Raw genomic sequence first — 19,846 nt, forward strand, 5'->3', positions numbered from 1 at the left:
ATGGGTAATGTTTTATTATTTAATACGTCTGCAACTATTAAAGTTACGGTGTATTTTTTTAAAAATATTTTTAATTTATGATATAGCCTTAAATTTTTAATAAAAATAGTGCGTTGTACCAAGTGATTGGTTAACTATGGCCCAGTCAACTACTTAGAAGATGTTAGACTCTTTTTTTTATACTTTTATACATGTTATTAGTTGGGACGAGTTTATTACATTTTTAAACTATAAATCCCCGTCCCTTATATGTTGAAACCGTATGGACTTATGTTTTTTAAACTGTAACTTATATATTCGTTTATTTTTTTGAATTGAGAATATTTTGCTGAAGATTTTGACCGGTCCATTACCAGTCTTATATAATTGGTTTCAAAGTTATTTCAGTTTGATATTTAGGACTGGAGGGGAAGTGCGGTTAGTAAGTAATGTGTGCAGATAAACATATTCCTACTCAACGCACTTTTTTCAGTAAGGCCTAACCTAACCTATATTCGATTCAAAATAACAATCACGTTTAACGGTTATGAATACACAAAAAAAACATATCAAATTGGAATTATCTGTATAAATGGAAATTTCGCACCTGTTGTTTTTAACGCACGCAAAACGTCGCGTATTCCATTTAATATTAAACTCTGGTAAAGAAAATAACGTTACCCAACAAAAATTTGGCTGTGACAACAACAACGTTTGCTTAGAAAAATATGTACCTGTAAAAAATCTGTATGCCAACCTAGGTTAAATATTGTTGTATTTTAATGACAAATATTGTATACATCGTTCGAGTCCTATTAGATAAGTGCTTACACTAATTATTGCACTGCCTTAATATTCCAAAAGGATTTTCAACTGAAATTTAACTGTCGTTCAACAATACGATTATCAGTATTAATAATGTATTTACAAAGACCGTTTCTTTTCTTTATGTCAATACTATTCATCATTAGCGTCAGCCACGATTAATGTTCTATTATTATATTCTAACGGTCATGAATACACGAAAAAAAACACATCAAATTTGAATTCCTTGTATGAATGCAAATTTCGTACCTGTTGTTCTTAACACACACTAAACTTCGTGTATTTTCTCTGGTAAGGAAAATAACATCAACAATCAAAAATGTATTTTTAAAAAATATGTCGCCTACCTAGTTTGAATATTGTTTAGTATTTATGGTATAAAATACCGACTAATGCGAAAAATATTACAATTTTTTTAAATATTGTATTAATCTTATTCATTCTGTTCGCACATGCGCATTAGACATTCTAAGTGATTGTCAATAAAAAAGAACCAAGAGTACAATACTATAAAAAAAAAAAATGATATTTTTCTTTATGTCTATTATTTTTTTAAAATTCATTATTGGTTTTTAAGGCGATAGTGATAACGACCATGACGATATCTATGACGATAATCAAAGTATGAATATTGCATTTATTTTAGTTGAATAATATTTAATTTAATTTATTAGTTTCGTAACTAATCTATTTGACTCCCTTAAGCATTCATTTCGGAACAAACATACATTAAAATAAAGATATGGAGTAGGCCTTAATCTCGCCCTATGTTTAAAAACAAAAAAAAACTTAGAATATTTACACTTCATGCAGATTCATTGACACATGGATATGTCCTGATAATTATATGATTATTTCCGATCTATAATATCCTTGCGATATTTGATGATAGTATAGTCCTAATTATAATATGTTCTGGCCAAACGTATTTTCAGTAGTTTTATAATATCTGGTCTTAATCGATTTACTGGCATAAAATATAGAAATATTCTAATTATTTAAAAAAAAAATTCATAATTGGTTTTTTAAGACGGTATTGAATACGGGTATGGTGATATCGATGACGAAAATCAAATAATTTAATATTATTTAATTAAATGTATTAGTTTCGTAACTAAATATATATATTTATCTATAATTCTATTATTTTTATTTAAACTCATAATTAATTTTTTAAGGCGGTATTGATAACGGCACTGGTGATATCGATGACGATAAACAAAGTATGAATGTTGCATTTATTTTAATATAAAATAATATTAAATTAATTTTTAATTTTTAAAATTTTTTTTGATTTTTATTAACAAAGGAATCTCACATAACAGCTTTACGCACATGCGCATTAGACATTCCAAGCGATTGTCAATAAAAAAGAACCAAGCGTGTTAATGCAATACTAAATAATGCCATTAAAGTCATTACTAAAAATGCATTATGATATTTATCTATATTTTTATTTAAACTCATAATTAATTTTTTAAGGCAATAGTGATAATGACCATGACGATATCGATGACGATAATCAAAGTATGAATATTGCATTCAATTTAATATTAAATAATAATTAATTTAATATATAAGTTTTGACTATAAGTCTGTTTGACTTCCATAAGCATTCGTTTCGGAGCAAACATGTAATAAATTACAGGTATGGAGTAGGCCTGAACTCCCGCTCGATGTTTAGAACAAAATTTTAAAAGTAACGACCTAATAAATCGCAAAAAAGTAAAAATAATGCTGAACACTCTCGTGTATTGAAACACTTAAAACTTTTAATCGACTCAATAACAGATTGAAAGAGTATGAATTAGAAAATTAGTTATTAAGACTATCTTCTACTAAATACAAACCTAAAATAATATTGCACCATACACGGACAAAAATAATTTGGTTATAGTAAATGGTTGGAAATATTCTAGTTGGATCTACTATTATATGATTGCACCAACTACATCATTTTAGTTAGAAATACCAAACTAGTTTAGTTGTTTTTGGGTAGTTGGTTTAACTATACTTTTTTTTGTGAAATATGTATTTTTAGACATAGGCGACTGTTTTTTTCATTGGTTCATCGAAAGCCTACCTTATTATATAGTTGATCCAACTATATATAGTTAACTATTTTAGTTTAGTACTCCCTACTAAAAACGTATTGTGTCCCTATATTAACCATAAATAATGGTTGAGACTACCATAATAATTATGGTGGTCCTAACTATATATTTTTTTCCGTGTAGCGAGTGTTTGTTTTCTTCTTTAGAAATCGAGTTTTAGATGGTTTAATTTAATTTATAAATATTTAAAATATTGTGTAAAAATAATTTTGTTTATTTTATGTCACCAATGTATTAAATCAAATACCATTTATTCATTTTGGTTCGCATCTCAATATGGGTTGCAGGTACGCTTACTATAAGTCCTAAAAAAAACAAAAGTCCGCTGATCGTCGTGTCAAACCGACTGCCGTTTGTTCTGATTCGAAATGCCGAAGGAAATTTGAAGAGGAAGCCAAGGTTAGCTATTTTGAGTATTAATTATTTATATATGTATTGAATGGTCTAGGGATAAAAAAGGGTACTAACATACAAATTACTTCAAATACAAATAAGAAATAGTCATAGTTATTAAAGTTCATATAGTGAAAAAAATACATATTTAAACTTAATATATTATAAAAAAAATTAACATTAGAATACTCTTTCAATTCTTACAATTCAAATAAATAAAGGAGGGACCCATGGCCCCCTCTTGTATGCACATCTGCTGTCGATAGACTTAGGAATTACAGTCAAACGAACGAACACACACTCACTACCGGACAGAAAGCCAAGTTGTATTATCTAAAAGGATAGGTACATTTGTTATTACTCTCATGGCGAAATTCAGAAAAAATTTTCCCAAATAACCACTTATCTTTCTCTTCGAGGAAGCAATACGAAAATTATAATTTAAACACAATATGTATTACATTATAATATAATATTAACCTGGCCTTCCTAGTGGACCTGACTGTACATTTATACATATATCCATATAAAATATTTATAAATACGTTATTTTTTTATAACGCTGCCATTTTAATAATTTTGTTTTATAATCGTCTACTACTATTGTTATTAACATTGAATTAATTAAAAATAATTTTAGAAATCTTTGATAAATATGTATAACTTTTAATGAAATTGAGACAAACTTATACATTTTCTTTTGTTCAAAGTGCTGGTGGTCTTGTGACAGCCGTGACGCCAGTTGTTATTGAATGTAATGGAACATGGATCGGGTGGACTGGTCTGTATGATTTTAAACCTGATACTCCAATACCCGAGTCTGACCCATCGGACAAGTCTCCCGTTGCTGGTCTAAAATCTAGTCAGGTTAATATAGTGAATATTTATTAATAATTTGAATTTGTTCACTTTAACTGTTAAGGCACAGCCACACAGATAAGTCGTTATGGTTATACGGAACCGTAACTCTAAAACCTATTCATGATTTAATGTTTTTCCGTGGGGCGGTGAAAACATTTTTATATAAAAATAATTTATTTTTATTGAAAATTATCGAATAAAAATATGTTTTAAATTATAATAGCTAATGAATGAAAAAAAAAAAAATTGATCAAATAAATTATGGTACCGCAATTATTTTATATAAAAATATTTTAGATTGTTCCCGTAGAACTGGAAAAGGAGGAATTTGAAGAGTTCTACAACGGCTGTTGTAATGGTACATTCTGGCCTCTTTTTCATTCCATGCCAGATAGCGCTACATTTGCTCGCAAAGACTGGATAGTAATTAATATATTTACAATTTTTTTTAATAACACAATGATCTAGATGTTGTCATATTATATTAAGTATGCTCTTATTCGTCAGACGTATTGCAGAGTAAATGAAAAGTTTGCCAATTGCGTTTTGGACACTTTACGACAAGCCATAAAAAAACTAGACGATGCCGGAGATGAAGACACGGTTCCCATGGTATGGATACACGATTATCAGTTGTTGACAGCAGGGAAGACGATACGAGAAGTGTGTAAAAGTGAAAACCTCCGGGTTAAACTTGGTTTCTTTTTGCACATACCGTTCCCGTCGTGGGACATTATGAAATTGTTGCCTTGGGATAAAGACGTTTTCGACGGGTTATTAGGTAAAACAGACGTACCGTGTATTCCTGCTTTGTGTGTCCTCTTATGTAAAGAAGATGTGGAAGTAGAATTCGGTTTTCACATGCACTTTATGTTCTCAATTTTTTATTTTAGCTTACGATGTCGTCGGGTTCCACACTATTGATTATTGTTCAAATTTTATGGAATGCTGTGATCGGCAACCTAATTGCATAGTAGACCGATCGAACATGATGGTATTTGTCGATGACCATACCGTTGTTGTAAGACCTGTGCCTATCGGCATTCCGTTTCATGATTTTGAAATGTTATCGAAAAAAACTCCACCTTTGTTAAACGTTTCGGGAGACTCAAAAGTCATACTCGGCGTGGACAGGCTAGATTATACTAAAGGTCAGTGACGATATTTTTTTTATAAGGCTAAATAATAGTAACAATTAATTAAGTCAACACACTGATGATGATGATGATGATGATTAATTGTTATTGTTTTAAACAGAATATACATTATTTACAATATATGATTAATAAAAGAAAAAGTTTGTCTCCAAAAGCCTGAGCTTAGTTGGAGGAGACGAGAGTTCGTATCTTATGTCTTAAATTTACACATTTTTTTTTTAGGAATAGTTAATCGGATCCTGGCGTACGAGAAATTCCTCGAAAGGTATCCCGGCAATAAGGGAAAAGTCGTCTTCATACAAATAGCAGTACCCTCAAGAACGGACATTAAGGTGTATCAAACGTTGAAAGACGAAGTGGAACAGCTAATCGGCCGAATCATAGGACGTTTTTCTACGACCAGCTGGTCTCCAATTCGGTACATCTACGGAGGCCTCTCTCAAGAGGAGCTGGCGTGCCTATACAGGTACTCCAGTGTAGCGCTAGTCACTCCGCTCAGGGACGGCATGAACTTGGTAGCCAAAGAGTTTGTGGCCTGTCAAACAGGCGAACCCGGCGTGTTGGTGTTGTCGCCTTTTACCGGGGCCGCCGAGAAAATGACCGAGGCGTTATTGGCGAATCCCTATGAATTGGACCTAATGGCCAATGCCATTCACACAGCTCTTGAAATGCCACTCGACGAAAGGCAATTGCGCATGACCCAGCTGCGACACCGTGAACAGATCTGGGACGTCAACTACTGGATGTGGTCGTTTATTTCGTTATTGGAAACTAAAGAACAACCGAAAAAAAAATTCTTTTCCCGCCGAAACATAGAGAGGACTCGTTGGAGACAAGTGCGTGTTTCTATCGGTCTAGGCAAGCAAAACTAACTCTTCATTACAAAACGATGCTGCTAACATATTTTGTAATCACCTTGGCCCTTTAAAATTGTAGAAGTCTATATTCATCATTTTCTATGTATTTAATAATTTATAAGTATAAGTTTAGTATATAGTATATTTATTTATATGTATATTAAATATTTAATTTAAATTCTTTATATGTTCGATGCAGATATAGTTTTGTTAATACATTTTAATTCAATAACAATACAAAGTGATTTGAATTAATTCAGTTAGTGACAGCGTAACAATAGAAGCGTTTATGGAGGTGGGCTCGGATAGTTGTAATGAGGGTACCTTAAGAAATAGAGACAATTAAATGAGGGGATATTAAATTCAATAGTGTAATAGTAATAAAAAATAACGGTGGAGATTTGACGTGTGATGCGCAAATATAAATATAAATATATACGTATTACAATAGCCAGGTAAAGTGCGCCATATAGTAGAAGGCGCAGTGAAATTTGAACATTTTACCCGGAATAAGATTATTTCGCCATTTCTTAATCGGTGTTAGATTTAATGGCATCAGATCATTCACAATTTTAACACACAAGTAATTGAGGAAATGTTGGTTAGGTTGGAAAATAGGAGTTATAGTCGGAGGATAATGGTAGGAGAAAAGGACAAATAACGTTCAGTTGGTTTTGCTCAGGTTAATCCAGATATAGTCCAGATCCAGATCTGGCTTATAATCCAAAGATAGGTAGAAGGAAAGTGGAAAGTAGGAAGTAAAATGCAAGGAAAGGAAAATGTTTACTTTTAAATGAAACCGGCATGGATTCCCAGCTTAAAAAATGGACAAGATTTGGAGAACATAAAGAAACATCAGGGGCAGATATTTGATGGGGCGGTTGGTTAAGTGGAATACAATTCAATACATCATAATATGATAACTGAGACCGAGATAAAAAAGTGATGAAACAACGAATAGCAAACAAAAAAATATTTTTTTTATATTATAATATTATTTTTTTCATTTATTTTTACGGGTATAACACAAGTTTTGTTATTAATAAGTCATACAGTTTATTTTTCTAATAAGGTGGTAATTCATGTTATTACAGTTTTAATTATTATTACTACTGTCATTTTTTTTTATGAAATGGTAACATAGCTGAACAAAAGTCTGAGAATAATATATTGAGGAGCAATGGCCCGCAATAAAAACAAACATAAGCGGTATAATTGACAATATGTTATTTTTATAAAAAAAAAAACTGAGCATTACAAATACTCTCTGGCACAGAACGACATAAATAGTTGACTCAAAAGCGGGATTAGCTAAAAATAATCGGTATAATAATGTATATTATAGTATTGTATTGTCACTTTGATTGTAAACGTATGCTTGTACATGAAAACAGTTTTAGTTGAATAAAATAGATACGCTAAAAAAATTTTTTTGCACAAACCCAAATTTGTTTGCAATATGATCACGTTGTAAAAGCAACATTGTATCTTAAGTTTTAAATTTAGTTTTTACATTTCAATACTTATTAATTTTTACAAATAAACGTACAACAAAGGGATACCAATACATCTTGTTTTAGTATATATAACATATTTATTCCATACATATTGTATATACTAATGATAATAGGTTAACTTTTTATAGTACATAAACACCGAGCCTATACGATAACATTATTTATACATATTATTAATATAGTTTATATAATATTGGATTATTAATCATAATAGATAGGGCAAAAATGGTAAACTTAGGTTGAAATACACATAAGACAAAAATTCTTTCTTATAGATAATAAAAATAAGTTATTTACAGGAGAAAAAGAACACAATACAAAAAAAACTGAAAGAAATGTTCAATCCTGTGCCGACAAAATTCAAACTATTAATATAATATATATAATGTATTTACATTTTTTTATTTAGAAATAAACTCACAATAAATGTTAATTATTACAAACACGATTTTTCAGAAATAATGCGCAGCTTAAGTGGAACAACAATTTATGATTTTTTTTAGAATTTGATAGAATACGGAGGTAGTAGCAGTTGTAGCAGTTTTTTAAAGATGAAAACGCTGTTGTGGCCTGTCCAAAAGATTCTATCTGAAACAAAAAATACATGACATAGTGTTATTTGTCTGTAAAACTAATATAACATTAATGATGATTAATTAAATTATACATATTATATAGTGGAAACTTTTTTGACATGGATGGGAGTCATTCTGAAAATTTGTTTGTCACGTTTTGTGACACAGTGCTGACATCATTATGGATTATGGAGGTGAATTAATAGAGATAGTGGATTGGAGATAAGATATTAGAAATACTAGATTGCAGGACATATCCATGTATTGATGTATCTGCATGAAGTGTGGATACTCTTAACTTTTTTTTATAGTTTTTATGGTTTAAACTTGAAAGTCTGAAAATTCAACTAAAGTTAGATCTAGAATGAGCCTATAATATATGATGGGCACAGGGAAAGAAGGGTAGTTGTCCATGTATGAAAATTTTAGAGTATAGCAAAAACAAATTTCGTGAATTCCTCTCCCTCTTACATAAGAAAAAAAAATCACATTAATTGCTATTCTACTAAAAAATATATTAATTTAAACAATCTATTAACATAAATAAAAACAGTTAATGACATATTATATTGAAAAAAACTATTTAAAAAAAAAATGTTCATAAATGGACTACTACCCTTCTTTCCCTGTGCCCTTCATATGTAATTTTCTCAAAAATCTGTAGTCAAACTTTTATTATTATTAACCCCCCCCCCCAAAAAAAAAAAGAAAAATTACACTTTGACCGTAGTCTTTTTCTAGGTTGCTATGTGTGTGTGAATCGACAGTCAACAGGTATTTGAAAATGTGTGGCAACAAGAAAACAGGTGACACGATGACTTCAGTCTACAGGCAGGTGCGGAGTGAATAACAAGTAACCGGCAAGCAAAACAGTCTTGAAGGTGGAAGATGAAAGAATTCCGAAACTCGGGCAATGCCAATTTGTAAATTTGGGTTTAAATATTCCAAACGAACCCTACACAAACAACAACCAATTTGAAAATTAAAAGAGAATTTTCGTTAATGGATGATTATGTTTGGCTTCGATACAAAGCTTTGGGTTTGTTTAACGGTCTGTAATTGGACATATTAAGACTTATCAATCAACGTACTATATATTATTTATTAATTTTTACTATTCAAACATATGTATAGCTCAACCGGTACTCACTTGATTGAGATCCGAAGCCACGGTAAATTATTTAAGGAGCGAGACGCTATTGAGAATAAATATTCAGAGATAAGCAGACAAAAGGAAAGGATGGACGATAAGAAACTCAGTGTGGGAGAGGGCGGGAGGAACAACAATAAATGCACGGTAAATACACCGTTACGGTTACATAGAGCGGTGTAAGTAATTGGAAGAGTAGTTAATTAATATCGTTTTTGTATCCCAAAGACGATGACGGTGGCTGTGATCATCGCGGTCAACTTGTTGATGATTTGTTTGGCGCAACCCGCGGTAACGGGCTCGGGTTTGGCTGCCACACTCACTGAAACAACACAATAAGCGACATTGTAAATAATAATATTAATAATAAAATGAATTATTAACGAATCGCGTCTGCTTCGGAGAGCACCCGGTAACTTCGATACTAGGTTATGTTAAGCGTAGGTTAGGTTCTCATTAATTAGAAAGATTATTTAAACAGGCGCAAAGGCACTTTATTGAATATGATCTGTATCTGACTTCGGTAGCCATGTGGGCCATATAAATTATTTAACAAAAAATTAAAATTAATAAGAGTGACGGGCGAAATTTCAAGCATAAAGGAATCCTCACAATTATTGCAAAGAAAATAATCTTAATGTTCTGGACTCCAAATGATATCTACATTACAAATTCATAAATATAATTCCAACGGCTGTCCGTACAATTTACCACCACTTTCTTTTGTGACACTCATTAAAAATGTCTTTTGATGTACTAAATGGTTTGTTTTACTTTTTAGCTCAACTTACACGTAGTATTCTTCACCAATTCCACGTTTTTTGTATTCTAAGTAGTGCTATATTAACTTTGTTTACGTGCATTAATCACCCGTCTTACACCGTTTTCAAAAAGTAAAAAAAAATGTTAATATTAAGAGACAGATTTTAGAGAAATAATCTGTTTGCAAGACACGTTTAGCAAACAGTTCTGTAAAATAAAATAAAAACAAAGATATAATGTTACTATGTACTATTTATATCAAATGAATGATATTTTGCAACCACAAAAAAAAAATCGTCTACAACCATTTATTTAGATTTATGGTTTAATAACGGTTGTTATTTACAAAACAAAGGTAGGTATCCCGTTCATAAAAAAATCCTTTAGAATTAAAAAGGTCTTGTATAAATGCGAATTTTAATTTTTGGTCAAAAACAAATATTGTTCGTGTTTAAATTAATTACCTCGTGCAAAACAAATGTATTAATGATGGTTGTCGCTTTTGTTTCATTGTTTATACAACATAATATTTTACTACTTTAATTCAACCCGGGTGGACTGCGGCGACCTTTGGAGAGAGAAAATCGTTGTTATTATTATGTGTAAATAATAAATGGAAAACTTGGACAGACGAGGGCAGAACAGGGTCGCTCGGTAAGAGCTCTGAACAACATGGGTATTCTAGAATGTATTATGGTCGAATGGAACGTGACCGAATAACCAGACATTTCTATTTAGCTAATAGGACAATTAAACTGAACAAAAACTCCCTTAAAGAAGAAGCTAAATGTTCAAAAACATATTTACTGAAAATTCTTCTTAAAACTGGCATGTGCACATACTGCGATACTAGATTTCTTAACGCATATGTGTTGTGGACAAAATAAGTCCCGGTAAGATAAATCCTTCTGTTTTATGTTCACTCAATTTCTGTTGCTTCAGCTTGAGTACTAAATGCCAAAGATATTATATAGTGTAGAAATAATTGAGAAAGTATATATTTTCTTCAAATATTTATTTAATGATTGTTGTTACTCGATGAACCTGATCAATGGTAGAGTAGCTCAATTTTTCTAGTCATGAAAACTTTGTAGGGCTGTAACTTAAATTAATTTATTTAACGAGCAACTGATTCGATCTAACGTGTTTCTGTCTTTTGGTCTTCGTGATTATTGCTAAGTGCATCTTGTTTTGAGTCTTTCTTTGATTACTTGTCTAACTTCAAGAAGATAACAATCGTTGTGAGTAGTGCCATTAACAGGAGTCGGTGTTGCAGTTTTTGCTAGCTGTCACCATATTGCATTACCACCCGACCCGAAATAACACAACCATGAAGTTGAAGAAGTGTGCATAATAGTATTGTCAATGAAATCTATGTACTAGCTTTTAGGCTTAAGTAGTTTTAATGTTATACAAAGTTTTATTGAACATTTGCCTTACTTCTTACATCGTGGGCACATAACGTTGGTGTGTCAATATTGCCTACATGGAGTGCCGGCCAAACCAAATAAGTTTTTATTGTCATATTGATATATTACTGTATTTTTTTGCAAGAGCACAATTATTATAAGCTTTAATGATGAATAATTAATCAAACGTTTTTTAGCTGCGATGCAGAGCTGAGAATGTATTGTTTTTACAATGATGTGTTTTTATTTTTAAACCATTGAACCATTCTTCATGTAGCAAAACTATAGATTACAAATCTTACCCGAGAGCTTCTTTATTAGGTTAAAAATGAAATAAATTCACCTATTCGCCTTTATAATGGAAAAAACACCCAAAAAATTCCATGTTTTTCAACTTTTCCGCTTTATAAAATTTCAAATTAGTTCTAAGACTTTTCTTAAGACTTGAAGCCTAAAATTTAGGATACAGGTAGAGTAACTGAAGCCAAACTATTTTATGTCTTTAAAATGGTGTGTTCATTAATAAATAAGCAGTTATCATAATAAACAAATCTCGACAAATAAGAGCACGAATGTTTTTAAACGAGGCTAGTACGGGCTCTTTTTGAAAACTGAATCGAAACAACAAAATTAATGACGCGTTTATAACCGGAGACCGACAAGAATAACTGGACAGATTTTGTCTATATTACAGTGAACCGTTCGGTTTTGTTAATAGTATAATGTGGGTTGTCGTTCGGGATCGGTTAATTACGGTCGGGGGATTAGTCCTAAACGGTGCCCGGTCAATATATTACGGCGTGTAAACCATTCAGTTTTATTATTAATCTCGTCCGGCGATAATTCCGTCGGTGTATATGTACAACTGAATGTTTATTGTAGATATATTGAAGTAAAGTCCGAGAAAATCTCCATAAGGTACGCCGAGAACAAAATCCTTCCGGGAAAAGAAAACCTCTAAAATACCATTCCCGTATTGTTGTCTCACAGCAGGGTAGAATAACGCTAAGGTAGAAGATGTATTAAGTATTATAATGTATATTGATAAATGATTATAATTGAACTGCGTCGTTTAAATGCATTATTCGAGAGGTGAATGCGCGTTAAGTCGCCGCAACCCTTTCGGTGCCGAAATTTATAAAGAAACGAGATAGTGATGCAAGGCAAACAATCCGGGAAGACTTTTGCAGTGGCATTATTACCTATGATAGACTGCGTTCTGTAGTCGGCGTAATCCAGATGATTGTGGCCCAGGAACCCGGGAATGGTGGACAGGCAGGTGAGGTGCACTTCGGCGCCTAGTCGCTCTGACACCGGCAGTGTCAACAGCATGGCCGCGGCCGAGTTCAACGCAGCTTTGACGATGGGCTTCATGTACGTGTCGGGCGGCTGAAACACACCAATCGGTCTGATTAAACAACAAGTCACTAACGAACTACCGGTACGGGTAAGCACAAGCAAAAGCTAGTCATTAGGACTCGACTCGCATAGCTCGCGTAGTGTTTCCTCAGGACACGTCGTGGCAGGACTTGATATTTCGTTAACCACTTGTTCGAATGGACGACACGTCCATTATACAGGCGGCTCATTATACATGGCAATCGAAGTCATTAATATTGCGCGGTTACACGTGTCGCCAAAAGCGTACTTGCCAGACGAACAATATCATCATCACACCCACAGGAACGGCGGGCTTACACACATAATGCGGCCGACCGTATCCAGGGCACGTACGCCGGTCGAACATGTGTCGGATAAAGTTATTATTTCCACGGTACCGCCGGTTGATTGCATAACCCAATAATTACACAGTATCGGCTTGAAGTAACACGTTTTTTCCATCGAGTTAAATACGCTTATGGCGATAGTTTCACCTTAGACCCACACCGCTGTGCTCTCCGGTTCGCTCGCGATGACCTTACTCATTCAAACAAAATGGTCAGGCCGTTAAATCTCTGCCAATTGAATTAGCTCGTTCGTCATGTAGATAAAAACAGAAAGAAAGAGAAGAGTTATTTTTATGTGACATTACACCGGGGGATTTTTAACTATCCCGTGTTTATTGCCATCATAATAAATTGGTAAAAAAAATAATATCGTTTCTTTGAAAAGCTATCTAACGAATAAGCTGTAATTTGTTTGTTTTGTTTTAATAAACTCCAGACGCCCATAATAAAAATAGTGACAAGCTCAGCGAAGGATTCCCAAAACCGTTGCGATGGTGAACGGTGGTATGACTGGCGCAGTCGGTTCGGATGAAGTCAGATTGTTTTTTTTTTGTCATAATCAGATTTTTATAGGACAATATTTTTTTACGATCATTGCGCGATACATTGTGTTAAGTATACAAAATATAATTGAATCCGGGTAGTTATACGATCTCAGTCGAGACTATATAATATGGACGTTTACACATTGTGATTGTTCGAATATTTTATTTATATAAAAGAATTTTTATTTAATTTTTTTCATGGCACATAAACCAGACTGCCATTAAATAGCAACAGTACTCACGTGCACTTCAACATTATGTAAAATGTATCTGTAAATGGCAATTTAGATTTAAATATCTCGGTGCGACGATCATCTGATGGCCATATTTGCACATAAAGCAAAAAGGGCATTTTTTTTTTAAAATATTTGTTCGTTTACAGTATATATAAATTCTAATATATTTAAGTTATCTGCTCGATGATATATATATATATATATATATTGTTCGTTTAACTATTAAGTCAATACACAAACGTTTAATAATAATTACCTTTCGTCCGTTGATGAGCCAAGTTATTTCCGGTACGGGTTTCGATGGACCCGAAGTGCAAGTAGCTTCCAAGATCTCGCCCACGTTGAATACGACTTTGGATATTTTTATTACCGGGTCTCTTTCTTGAATTTCTAAGGAAACAAGAGAAAATGTAGTTCTCGGTACGCAGATTTATAATAAAATAAAAATTGCATTTGTTATCTCACTGATAACGGTGAGGTCTCGGTATTCTGAATTTTTGCTATAAATAGGCGATTCCAAGGTAACCGTGCAACCGTATTGACCGGAAGCATCGTGCTGTAAGTTGAGAAGACCCAGTTGTGAGGGTTCCGTGTTATCCCACTAAATAATTAACATAAATAATGATTAACATTTTTTATTGTTTTGTACAAAACAATACAAAATTTATCAGCTATATGTGTCATGGCATTTTAGTAGAATAACATATAGTATACTACATATTGTATTGCCTATTATGATATTTTTTGTATAAATATATAATGGACACTAACCATATTAATGACATTTTAAATTTATTATTTGATTGTTTGTCGTATGATGACACGGATAATGATCCGAACTGGAGAATGGTGAAGTTAATATGTCTACAAGTTGGATTTTACACTATTATAACAATTTAATTACATTTTTGTTTAAGTTAAAATTATTTCAAATTCAATAGGTACTATATTATGTTCTAGTGACGAAAGTATTATGAACATAACTGCTACAAATGGTAGTTTTTTTTATAAGTACCCTACTATTATAAAGAACTAAAATGTGCCAAATGTTTTTTTAAAGACCACAAAGTTGGGTGTAATTTGTAGAAGTTGTTTGTATTATGTTTTTCAAATGTCAAAGACTTTTTTATTATAATATATTTCATATAGATAATGCTAATTAATGTACATTATACAACTAAATGTATCAGGTATTATGCTAATTTTTTTTACTTCAATAATAAAAAGACTTGTATTACTTTGGTATTGTTATGTTATGCAGTACTATTGATGTCAACATATATTATATGCATCAAATGATCAATTCAAGTTTATAGTTTTTACTTTAAAATAAATTATTAGTCGAGATTAAATATAAGGGTATTATATGGTATGATATTTAATTTGGGATCTCACAGATATAGTAAAATGATTAATATTTCAGAGAGTGACAACGTACGGCCAAGAGATCTATTATGAGATCACAGCTCTAATCGATTTGAAACTATAAAAAACTTATCTGAAACCATTTTTTTGTAACAGTTACAAATTTCTGGCAATATTAAAAAATTACTAAATATTTACCGTTTTTAATATTTTCCAGAGCCAACTATTGAAACATAAACGGTAACATACATTTAAATAGCTTTATAAATTAAGATAGAATTGTTGAAAATTTTAACTGGTCGATATTCAGTTTAGGGCTGTTACTTTTAAAGTTATTTAAGTTTTTGAAATTTAGGTCGAGGGGAGAAGAGTGGTAGAGTAATGTGCGTAGCAAACAAAAATAATACTTTACTCCACTTTTTCTCCTGTTTTAAATTTCAAACTTTAATACATTTTAAAAAGTAATTATTTAAAACTGGTTATCGACCAGTCAAAATGTTCAGCAAATTATTCTCAATTAAAAAAGTTAATCAAATATAAACGTTCCCGTTTAAAAGTCAATAACGCTGTTGAAAAAATGAAAAAGATAAAAATTTGAATGTTTTCTACAATTTTATAATAACAGAAACTAAAGTATCTCCAAAAAAGAAATCTAAAATCTTATGCACAAGCTTAAAATTCTAATGGTTTTTTTTTTGTAAAAAGCACTTTGATATAGGGTTGAAACCATCACGAGTTACTTTGAACTGAAAATTCAACTCTGGATCTGACTACTAAGTGTATTTATCTAAGACAACCCGATAGCCGTTAACCCTAAGGCGTAACGTACTCAAACGATTAGTCGTTCGGTTATTTTATAAAGCTATACACTATACACCTATAAATAGGCTACACACATAATAATATACACATAGTAAACGTAGAACTGTGCCTATAGCGACATTTACAGCTGGCACAGCCAGGTGGTGGTAGTGAGCAAAGATAACAAGAAAACAAGAGCCAAAGTGGCGGCTGGTTTGTTTGTCACAACAATAAGCGACTGCGGTTTCGGTCTTAATTTCGTTAGAGTCCCGTTTCTACCCAATTTGGTCGCCAACAAACGGTCTGTGTCCCCCTCCCCTCTCTTCCAACTACTCTAGCTGCTTCTTCTTGAACAGCTTGAACACACAGGCGGCAGCGACTAATTCATAATATTCCCCCATGGGTTTATATTATAGTCGTTTCGTCCCTTATTCGCCGTTTCCGGTCTCCGGTAAAAAGGATAACATCTTCCGAGGAGGGAAACGTCTCACAGCAATTTCATTTTATCGCTGGACCCACTAAAACTAATTTAAAGGTCTGCAGTGCTTCAGTTTCAGCCTAGGTACTTTCCAAAAATATTTAAATAATTTTTGTTGTTTCCACGAATCTACAAAAGCTTTTGATATGGATCGGAATACTTTGTTCCGAATTTAACTGGTGGGTTGATATTATTATGATTATCATTTGTCGGTTAAGCTGTAAATAGTTTTTTATTTTATAAAATGATTAATCACTTTCGACTAAACGACAAATCGAATGCATTTCGTTTTAAACCCTTAAAAGGGGCGGCTTGTCAGTCTTAAAAAGTAAAAGTGTTTCACTTGTTACTCTTTTAATTTTATTTTTAACAAATAGCGTGACCCCACGTATAATTCACCTTGATTTCCATTTGGCGTTACACCTGGTAACAAGTCAAGGGTTAAAAAATGTAGTAACAATAAAAAAACAGTGTTTTTGTACAGACAAATATTTTATAATAACAATTCCACGGATATCTCGCAAATAGACGTGTAAAAAAAAATGGTTTGCGTTTTTGTGTTCTATGTATTGACCAAAATTGTATGTTATGATCATAACTTAAAATATATATTATAATCTTAGTAGAAAATAAAATATGTCTAAACTGGGGTGGGAACGCGTTTCACAAAAGGGTAATTTTGGTTTGATAAATGAAAATAAACAAGTCAGTAAAACAATAAGGAATTTAAACCATATGGTGGCAGGGGTGGATACAAGAGGAGATTATGGGAGCTGAAGTGCCTCACTTATATACTTGAATTGCATGCATTAAAAGTGTATTTTTATTTTTATTTTTTTTTTACAATATAATACGTATAATAGAATAAGTATTTTTTTTTGTACTATGTAAACTTTAACTCAGGTCCGCCCCTGTCAGTGGAGGCAAGAGGTTTCCAAGTCGAGTTCAGAGAAAACAGTATCGATGATATGACTGTTCTGTACTTACGTCTATCTGAGCACCGGGTATGGAGTTGTTGATGTAAGGCGGCTTTCGACCCCGGATGTACTGGAACAGTTTGTTACCGCTCTTGGTCCATTGGACTTTGTATAGATCGTTTTCGGAAACGGTGTGATTGCACTTGAGTACCACGCTCTCGCCCAATTTAGCGTACCTAGGAACGACGGCCGTGAGTTCGAACAGATCTTTACATTCTGAAACAGTCAAAGCGTTACGGTTAGGTACGAAATTAGGATGGGAAAACCTAAAAATTAGAGACCTACTATTACTACAGGTAAAAATATCTTTCACTTTCAGGAAGACATAAGTGATAAGAGAGGAGATAAGTGATAAGAGGTAAGTGATAACAGGTACGCGATAAGAGATAACATATCCATAATTGATGTTTTTTCCGTTGGGGGGTAGGGTCCAGTACCCTGGACAACAGCTGATGGTATATTCATTATTATTATTATTCACCACCGACGTGTGGCAATTGTATTTGTCATAACATTGGATTCGGCTAAGCCGGTGGACACTGATTCGATAGATCAGTAATTATAACGAACGGGTGTTAAATCCGCCTTGCATGTAACACTACACACTAGTACCGCGGTTGACCTTTGAATGTCGAATAACAGGCGAGTGACGTTTGTAATAATAATTAACGAGGCGCCGTCGTATTATTACTCGCATGTAAGACTATATTATAACAACACACGGTGACTTTGTTGACAGACATTTTATAAAGGACGTTTTAATTAACCGTTAGGAGGTCCCGGTGGCCTTTTTTGTTTTTTTGCTTTGTTTGTTTTACCTTTTAGGGTTCGGCCACGCAGTTTTAATTACCGCCACGTAGCCGCCACGACCGAGGCAAAAGCGGCTGTACGCAGAATTATTACATAGAAATAATTTATCTACACCAACCGAAAACCAAACTCCGGTTCATCGCACACTTAGTATAATCACATTAAAAACGAATTTAACACCCGACTCGGACGATAGTCGGTGGATTTGACAAATAGCGCGATGCGAAAAAAATCGTGTGCCAAATAATAACACACACTCATTGGACCGACCGGATATCCTATGTGACAAAAATGACGTTTGAGAACTGAAAGAGATGAACGACGTGGTATGATTTGTCGTTTTAATGGTGTAAAGTTGAGCGCGGCATCGACAAAATCCGGATGGAACGTATATTGCAGTAGACTATACAGAGCGATCCGTTTGATGTAAAACACTCACATTCTCAGAAATATGAATATATTTTTGAAAATGTTGTTTTTCCTGTACTTGTAGGTACATGTTTTACTATATTTTTTCAAAACTCTTCAGTATGGATATCGTTTTTTTTTTCAATGGCAACATATGTTTTAAATTACATATACATGTAGAAAAAACATTTTAAAAAAATGTCTGTTTTATAGAAGACGGATCACCACGCTGTAGTATAGACAATTGGCGTGGAAATAAAGATTTTCCTATTGCGTCATATTATACAGAAATTAAAAAAACAAGTAAATTGACAGAACACTTCAACAAAATGTTTAAGGTTGACAGCGGCTACTTCCAAAAATAACTTATATATGGCCCATTTTAAACGCCCTCCACAATGAACTTGAACTTTTTGGACAATGCCGTAGATGTTTGTGTAAAAGTTTTTGTCCTAAAATAAACACAATTATATTTTTAGAAAGGCCAATAAATAATTGGAGGGTGGTATGTATTATTATATTTTTAAAACTTTAAATTTGTATTTAACTGAGGTTTTGTGCAAAAATATCGAACTGAGATTCCAATAGATGAGCATAATACAACTTGTTGAATTTGATAAACATAATATATGTCCTGATTATATTATATAAGTGTGTTATCACGCTATGACAGATGAACCGATTTAGAAGAGTTTTTTTTATTGAAATTTGTAAAATTGGAAATGGAAGGAAATGGTAGTAACGAACAATTCAAGCAAGTACATGAGTTGGTTTTGCTATAAATAATTAGTTAAAACTATTAAAGGCAATTTCGATATGTCAGTTAAGGTTGTTTGTAGTTATCTTAATTTTGACTAGACGAATTTAGCCGAAAGTACAATATTTAGTTGTTATAAAATC

General features: G+C 32.6%; 2 protein-coding genes across 6 annotated transcripts in view; one reads left to right on the forward strand and one right to left on the reverse strand.

The window, feature by feature from the left end:
- Positions 1 to 6,201, forward strand: LOC126837916 (uncharacterized). The gene is made up of 7 exons (XM_050571899.1): positions 1 to 4; positions 3,206 to 3,317; positions 4,022 to 4,178; positions 4,470 to 4,595; positions 4,680 to 4,953; positions 5,066 to 5,323; positions 5,552 to 6,201. Exons 1-7 carry the CDS (start codon positions 1 to 3, stop codon positions 6,199 to 6,201), a joined length of 1,581 nt encoding a protein of 526 aa, XP_050427856.1.
- A 1,830-nt stretch (positions 6,202 to 8,031) lies between these two features.
- LOC126838245 (uncharacterized) overlaps positions 8,032 to 19,846 on the reverse strand; it is a 160,609-nt gene continuing 148,794 nt past the window's right edge. For all 5 annotated transcript variants that reach the window (XM_050572529.1, XM_050572527.1, XM_050572525.1 and 2 more), the window contains exons 3-8: positions 17,739 to 17,944; positions 14,573 to 14,708; positions 14,364 to 14,497; positions 12,802 to 12,988; positions 9,429 to 9,750; positions 8,032 to 8,291 (exon numbers count right to left, since the gene is read on the reverse strand). In XM_050572529.1, coding sequence (XP_050428486.1) covers positions 9,632 to 9,750; positions 12,802 to 12,988; positions 14,364 to 14,497; positions 14,573 to 14,708; positions 17,739 to 17,944 — 782 coding nt within the window. In that variant the 3' untranslated portion in view covers positions 8,032 to 8,291; positions 9,429 to 9,631. The remainder of the gene's footprint in view (positions 8,292 to 9,428; positions 9,751 to 12,801; positions 12,989 to 14,363; positions 14,498 to 14,572; positions 14,709 to 17,738; positions 17,945 to 19,846) is intronic.

Source organism: Adelges cooleyi, unplaced genomic scaffold (genome assembly GCF_023614345.1).
Source record: "Adelges cooleyi isolate 19-005CV unplaced genomic scaffold, UGA_ACOO_1.1 ACOO_flye_CR_arks_rails_tigmint_CR_PRNA_30, whole genome shotgun sequence".
In the NCBI taxonomy this organism is placed as follows: Eukaryota; Metazoa; Arthropoda; class Insecta; order Hemiptera; family Adelgidae; genus Adelges; species Adelges cooleyi.